Consider the following 8,221-nt stretch of genomic DNA (forward strand, 5'->3'; position numbering starts at 1 on the left):
TTTAATGGACGTTAGCGAAAGGACTCGCTGTAAGCTGAATGCTGTGAGCAGGCAGAGGAGTCACGACACACTCGCGCGCGGCACACCTGACATGAAACACTAATGAGCGCAGCTGGCAGGCCCGCTGTTTTCCCGCCGACGACCAGTGCCCAATCGTCAGAGGTGAGGCGCTCAGTTCACCCCTTTCTCTCTCTATCTTTCTCTATCTCTCTGCCTCTCCACTCTGATAAAAAAAACAGTTGCTGTTGTTCAATCACAACTTCCTACTGCCACGACTAACTAGATCGCTTAATAGTGTAACTGTATGACCACTACTGAAGTTTCAAATTCATTGTGTTTCCTTGGAAAAAATGGACACGCCACATCCAAATAACATGATCTAACAGTAGTAATCTGGCAAGGGCGCAATCTGTGAAAGTTGATATGAGAGCTCAGGAAAATGAAAAAAAAGTTTAGTCTCCCGTATAAATTTGCGATGCAAGTATGCACAAGTGTGCATTTTGAGATCCACATTCCTCTTGTGGAAGATTAAGTTTCAGACTGGAAGTAATCACAGCTGAGAATATGAGCTGACAACCAAACAGAACAAAACGCTGTTTAAGAAGGGCAAAAAAATGAATGTCGAGGAATGGACAGATGCGAGCAGGCTTTTCAGGCACGTGTGTCCCACACACCGCCGTAATCGTCAGGACATCTGCTAAATAGATTCTCATAATACGCTTGACGTGATTGCTTTTTGAGTCTGCAATACAAACCCGTGCTTTTCCCCGTGGCGCAAGTTTATGTATTTCGTAATATCGACGGCTGTGAGTGTAATTTAACATCGTATTAACCGAGATAGCACAGCCGCACAAAGTTGATGACCATGCCCCAATATGCCCAAGAAACCGTAAGATAAAAATGGGTCATTGTTCAGAATGATGTTAATAATCGCGCTCTCCACAGGTGCTGCAAATAGCGAAGTCAGGACCATGGAGAGCGTCAATCAACAGCAGGCTGGCGGTTGATGAGCTAGGCGTTAACGCAAGCCCAGGGGCAACCTACTCCGTGATTCACTGAACTGTTTATTTGCCCTCTTTTCCCCACTGCGACCCGCTTTCAGAATTTAAGACGGACTGGCGGCGTCTCCTCCAACCGCTCGGCTCAGTGCCAAGATTTTGTCCAGTAAGGAGAGGCTCCTCGCTAGTCGAGGGCTGTCCGCAGCCATGCATGCAGCGTCTGCCATCAATGGCTACATATACTCAGAAGCTTGTGCTATTTCTGCATAAGAGGCTTACCTAATCCCAGTTGCAACATCCAGCCTTTCAGCAAAGTCCAAATCTGGATCGACTGTTGTGATATGAATCAGAAATCACGCGCGTAAGAGGGGAGGGGGGCTGGCTTGTCATGCAGCCGCTTCGCTTAGCTAAGTTTCCTCCGTTTGTAGATCGGCTACTCCTCAACTAGAGAGTGACGGACACTGTAGAGAGTCGAGGAGGTGCTGAACAAAAGCGGACGCACTCCGTATCGAGTCGGCGCAAAGTTTGGCGAGTATACGCTGCCCGCGGTAGGGCTGGTGCATCTACGCGCCAGGCGGAATCGAAAGGGACTCGCCGAGCAGTCTAGGCTACATGCAGCAACAGCAGCAGCGGCGGCGGCGCTCGCAGGGACTCAATGGCGAAACTCAGGGTCTCCTATGAGTACTCGGAGGCGGAGGACAAGAGCATTCGACTCGGGCTTTTCCTCATCGTTTGCGGCATCCTGTCGCTGTTCATTCTGTGCTTCTGCTGGCTCAGCCCCACCCTGCAGAGCTTGCAGAGCAAGCCGGCAAATTGCACCGTGATCTCCGTGCGTCGCCTGGACGAGTCTTTTGAGTGCGTTTTCACGTGTGGCACCGATTGCAAAGGCACGTCGCAGTACCCGTGTCTCCAGATCTTTGTGAATAACTCTGAGTCCAATTCCGTGGCTCTCTTGCACTACGACGAGCAACAGCTGGTGCTGAACCCAAAGGTCAGTTTTTAAAACTGTGCACAACTTTACACTGTTGTAGTTTAAGTTGTTTTTTCCTTTTATTCTTATAGCCGGGTTCATCTTGATTAGAAGCATGGGTTTACTTGGAGGGAATGTAAGATTCTTTCTGAATTTTTGTTTGCTTGAGATGTAGTTGTTCAAAAGTGTACGTTTAGATATACATAGATATTAGGCTACTGAATACACTGTAAGAAAGAAAAAATAGTTGTTGGCCAAGTCATAGCTTGGAGCTCATCATCAAATTAGAGACATAAAATTGTCACAAAATCTTCAAAATCACAGTTACTCTTTTGGCTGTTTAGCATACTGTATGAATCTTTACCTTAAAATGAAGGTATTTAGAAAATCCAAAGTGATTTCCAAAATATTGGACAAAATTGAAGTGAGGAAGGTAATATTACTGAACTGACACTGCATACCTTTTGGTATAAGATACAGTACCTTATCAGAATAAGGCAGTTTGTCAGCAAGGGATAGTTTTAAATGCAGTGTATAGTACAGTAGGTGTCCTGTCAGTCTCAGACTTAGAGTGATTCGCATAACAGAGGATGAATTGGCAAAATTTCACAAACTGGAGGGAGAGATGTTCACTGCAGTGCTCCTGTGAACATCAAGTAGTTTCAGAGAGTGCACTGCACTTAGGCTGGGTCTTCAAAGAAGCACTTCCAGAGTGAATTGAATATGAAAGGTTTGTTGTGTGGGGTACTTCCATACCCAATTAAATTATTCCAAGAATGCACATTTTCCCAGAGTATGACGTCTGACAGACATTTTCCTTAATATTAGTTATAGTAAAAATGATAATAATAATAATAATAATAATAATAATAATAATAATAATCATCATAATCATCATCATCCTCCTCATTACTTTGCGATTCGGTATGCTTAAGAACTGGGACTGTTTTGGGCTAAGGTGTGTACTGCACTCAATTTGACCCTGGGTGAATTCAGAGCTCTCCTCCCCTGGGCTGGATATTCAAGCCTTTGGTGTATCTCCCTCTCAAAAGGCAAGCCCTCTTTTACACACAAACTCTCTCTCTCACACACACACACACACACACACACACACACACAAACTCTCTCTCTCTCTCGCACACACACACACACATACACACACGCGCGCGCACACACACACACACACACACACACACACACACACACACACACACACACACACAAACACTTGCACATTACACTCACAGAGACATTACTCACTCACACACACACACACACACACACACACACACACACACACACACACACACATACTACGACTTGCCACTGTTCCCTGAGGCACCATGGTAACCGAAAAACACAACTTCCCATTAGCTCGAACAGGGATCTCTATTTTTACCTGGCTTCTATGGCAACATTGACTCGCTGTCCCCTACTATGTTTTTTCTTTCAATTTTATTTATTTTTAAAAAAAACAAACAAAGAACATGCTTGTACATTCCTTGAAGGTAATGGGTTTGTTTAGCTAGACCTCTAACTGCTGGCGTAGGGAACTAAAGAGCCACTGACCTGATGTTCATTTCATTCATCGCATTGAGTTGTTCCTGCTCACTCATGCAACCCTGCAGTATGTGCTCTGAATGAGCTATACTTTAGAATATCAATGTTCTTTTAATGATGTCTGCGGCTATTAGCAAGCTACAGTAATCAACTCCTTCATCTCCTATAGATGGTTTATTTGTCAACATCCATTTATCATACATCATATACAAATACTGTAACATTAGTTAGTGTTGCAGAAATGGAACGGCATTATATATATTTAGATTCACACATTTGCACAGCCTAGTTTTCATATGCCTACACTAACATTTTACTGAATAAACCTTGTGAGGGTTTCAGTTGTCAATTTTGGAAATGTTGCCCAGAACTCCAGGAGCTGTTGCTTTCACCACAGGAGTGCAAATACATGTATATGCGAGAAGCACTCACGAAAGAGGGCCAAGTAGCATCCCAGCATGGCACATCGAATTACAATGTAAAAGCCCTGATTACACCCTGATAAAGTATTGACATCCCACTTCAAGTAATTATCCCGCCAGGCCTTGATCATAAATATCAGTCATTGATTTACAAGCCAGAGGAAGATGATTGAGTCGTTAGACTCTCAGCACAGGAGGAGGGTGATGTGCTTGAGTGAGTCATGGTCTGAGGCTTGGAAGCACCTTGGAGTTGTTTTGTTGTTTTTGTTGTTGTTGTTGTGCGGTAGGGTTCCCTGGAACATGGCACAATTGACAAAAACTTTAGTGCGTTAACACTGTAGAGGAGAAGTCAATTGCGTTTGATTAACCTGTAAATGGACAGATCTATAATGGAGCTTCCATGCAGAGGAAGGAGTCTTTAGTGGATGAGTCTGTAGGGTCGAACGCCAAGTACCTTTGGGTTTCACAATTACTGCAACGGCACTGAGTGTTCCTATAGCTTCCACCAGGCTTCTAGGGTAAGGTGACTCCAAGGTCACTGATTCAGTAGGCCTACTATGGCAGCATATATCCTGTGAAAAAATTGACCTGATATTTCCAGATTATTTGGGTAAATAAAGCGGGTAAATGAACACAATGTGCACTGTAGCTCAGATCAGACTGCCGGGATTATAGGCAGGAAACCCTCAGTGGTGATGAGCTCGGTCTGTCAGATCTCTGGTGGCTCAGTGAGCCAGCAAGTTATGGGGAGCAGTTCCGGAGATGACCTCAACAGACCACGACATCAGACCACAATGGTGGTATGGCTGCTGTCCAAGAGGTTTGCCGAGGTTAGCCACATTTGGACCCGTTTTCGTCAAAAGTTTCTGGTGAAAATGTGGATTGTTGGAATCTGTGCTTGTGTCACTCACACGGGCTTCCGCACAAGAACATTTATTCTCGTGTTCCCACTTAGTTTAGAGCAGTTGATTTATCCTGACTATGAAGCTTCGCACCGCCAGTTTTAGGTTTGATGAGCTATGTGCTGATTCAATAGCTCTCTATATCATTTGGATGGCGCTCATTAGTAATGCTCCCTAACCCAGAGGAAATCCATCAAAGTGTCTGTCTGCACACCCTAATCAACACAGTCAATAATTAGTCAGACAGGACCAGAACTTTCCATATGTGGCAGACAGCGCCAGACGGAAGCTCTGCTACAAACGCTACACACACACACACACACACACACACACGTCTGACACTGACACATCTCCCCACTAAAGCGAAGCTCGAACACAGCCTTCGCTTTCGAGTACACATCCAAACCCTGCTCTCTAACTCACAGCGGTACAGCCGTCGATGAGAGTACACATCTACTCTCCTCTCAGCCTGCATACTGTGGTTACACGCCCTTCTAAGAGTGCAGTCTCTTTGCTGAGAGTACCCATCCAGACTCTCAGCCCTCAGTCTAACTCACAGCCTGCATGCTGCGGCGACAAGCCCTTCTAAGGACGCAGTCTGTGAAAGATGGCTCAGAAGTGGCTATGCATTTCAGAGAAGCTTGGGAATGGAGTAATGATTAGAGGAGGAGGAGGAGGAGGAGGAGGAGGAGGAGGAGTGGTTGGGTCAGTCAGTGAGGAAGGTGAGGTGGTGTTTTTGAATGAGATGAGGGAGACAGGAGGTGTGTGTGTGTGGGGGGGGCTCTGAACCGGAGGCAGGAGCGCAGGTTGGCACAGTGTGGTGTGGCGTGGTGTGTTGTGGTGCGGTGCAGTGCGGTGAAGTGCGGTGAGGTGGCATCCACCCAGCTGATAATGAGCTGCTCCTCAGAGCCCCGAAGGATCAGCACCTGATTACGCTACCTGCGGAGGCAGACTTGACAGGTCGGACTCTCTCTCTCTCTCTCTCTCTCTCTCTCTCTCTCTCTCTCTCTTTCACTCTCTCTGTCTCACATGCACACATACACACACAGACTCTCTCTCTGTCTCACATGCACACATACACACACAGACTCTCTCTCTCTCTTTTCTCTCTGTCTCTCTTATACACACACACACCTACAAGCTTGCTCACACATGCATACACACATACACTCACACATTCTCTCTCTCCTTCTCTTTCTGTCATGTAATCCCTCCTTCGAGGTGTCAGATGGCAGTGTTCATTATTAATTATTGTCAAAACAGGCGTTCACCTCATACACGTGCATGCTTACGTTCAGTGTACCTGCATATTTATGGAGGTCCAGGTGTTTATGTTAATTCCAGGTAGCTTGGCAGCTGTTTGAGAAAAAGGGGCCAACATCTCAGAGCAGGACTTCAGAAAAATCATTCCTCTAGTGACCACACACTCATACATACACATCTGTGCCTGTCCACCACCCCCTATCCCTCCACACACACACACACACACACACACACACACACACGTTGCTATGGTAATGAGGGCAAGCATAACCGGCCTGCATTAATTGACTGGCGTTTGACTCAGGCTGGTCTGTGCTATTTATAACACAGGGTAGAGTGGGGTGGGGTGGAGTGGGGTGCAAGGGAGGGGTGCAACATGGGAGAAGGAGTCAGAGGGAGATTGACTGGGCAAGTGAGTGATTTGGCGATTGAGTGAGTGAGTGAGTGAATGAGTGAATGGATGAGTGAGTTAGTGACATGGCGAGAGAGTGGTCAGTGGTGGATGAATGAGTGAAGAAAATTAGAGAGAGTGATGATGAGTGGATGGGTGAGTGAGATTGAGTTAGACATTGAGGGAGTGAGATGGTGGTTTAGTGAGAGAATGAGTGAGTGAGATGGTGGTGGAGTGAGAGAATAAGTGAGTGAGATGGTGGTGGAGTGAGAGAATGAGTGAGTGAGATGGTGGATGAGTGAGAGAATGAGTGAGTGAGATGGTGGTTTAGTGAGAGAATGAGTGAGTGAGATGGTGGGAGGGCCATGCCTGTGGAGAGGGTCTACTCCTCTGGCAAAGCCCCCTCTAATAGCCTGACATGAGGAGGAGATGGATGAGCCATTCCTGTCTCACTTCCATTCCCAGCCCCCTCCCCCTCCATGTTCTATCTTCTGTTTCTCTGCCTCTCTCTCTCTCTCTCTCTCTCTCTCTCTCTCTCTTTCTCTATCTTTTCAGTGTCTCTGTCTGTCCGTCGGTTTATGTTATCTGCTTTTCTCTGTATCTCTCTCTCTCTCTTACAGTACACACTCTCTCTAGTATGACCATCTCTGTTGCATTCTTTCTCCACCTGTTTGTCTTTCTCCCAGTCCCTATCTCTATCTCTCTCTACAGTATCTCTCTCTCTCTTTTGTTCTTTCTCTCTCTTTTGTTCTCTCTCTCTTGCACTTCCTCTCTCCCTGTTTCTCTCTCTCTCTCCCCCCCATCTCATCTGTCTTATATTCCCCTCTTGGGCTTGGCCCAGCCCCTGCCCGAGCTACCACGCCTCCCCATAAACTCTCTTAAAGAGAGGTGGTGATTCTCCGCACCGCGGCCTGCCTTGCCGTCTGACCTACAGATTACAAGACCCGCTCACGCTCAATCACTTACACAAGGGGCCAGACACTCCTGGCCAGCTTTAATTGACCCAGGATAATAAGGTGCCAGCCGCAGCTATTGGATCCTGCTGCAGTTCACTCCGAGCCGTAATGGAGGATGCGTCGCAGTTGCAGTCGCAGTCGCAGCGAGCGAGGGAGGGAGGTGGTGATGGTGCAGGGGGTTGGCGGTGGTTTGTCAAGCGAGCGACTGGGGGCCCCTGTATCTACAGACTCCATAATAGGGCCTGTCTGCTCTGTCAGCCGCTGAGAAGGCTCAATCGGAGGCCGTAATTGGACGGATGTTCCTGTCCACTTGCATTTTTGTCTCATCGCGCCCCGACTGTAGCCAAAGGCGAGGTGGCCGTGACTGGACTAGACAATTGCCAGTCAGAATGGGAGAGAGGGAAAAGTGGTGGAGGTGGTGTGTGTGTGTGTGTGTGTGTGTGTGTGTGTGTGTGTGTGTGTGTGTGTGTGTGTGTGTGTGTGTGTGTGTGTGTGTGTGTCCGTGTGTGTGCCTGTGGTGCAGGTGGCTCTCTTTTCTCAGTGAAACGACAAAGTGCTTCATCTGCGGGGCTGCAAATGTGGCGAACACACTCGGTGCCAGGGCCCCTGGAAGAAGGCAATCAAATGACCATTTCCTTCTCCCAGCTGTCCACGCTGTATTAAATCCACCCTGGAGCAGAAATGAGTGCCGGATCATTGTATAGCCACTGTACCTGCAGGCCTTAATACCTTTTTACGGTGTGTGTATATATATGGTTT

General features: G+C 47.1%; 1 protein-coding gene across 1 annotated transcript in view; it reads left to right on the forward strand.

The window, feature by feature from the left end:
• The first annotated feature begins 1,596 nt into the window (after window positions 1-1,596).
• Window positions 1,597-8,221, forward strand: part of LOC134062573 (calcium-activated potassium channel subunit beta-4-like) — a 24,634-nt gene continuing 18,009 nt past the window's right edge. Inside the window, exon 1 of the mRNA XM_062518629.1 lies at window positions 1,597-1,989. Within this exon, the coding sequence (XP_062374613.1) occupies window positions 1,654-1,989 (336 nt within the window). The 5' untranslated portion in view covers window positions 1,597-1,653. The remainder of the gene's footprint in view (window positions 1,990-8,221) is intronic.

The sequence above is a fragment of the Sardina pilchardus genome, chromosome 17, assembly GCF_963854185.1.
Source record: "Sardina pilchardus chromosome 17, fSarPil1.1, whole genome shotgun sequence".
Taxonomy (NCBI): domain Eukaryota; kingdom Metazoa; phylum Chordata; class Actinopteri; order Clupeiformes; family Clupeidae; genus Sardina; species Sardina pilchardus.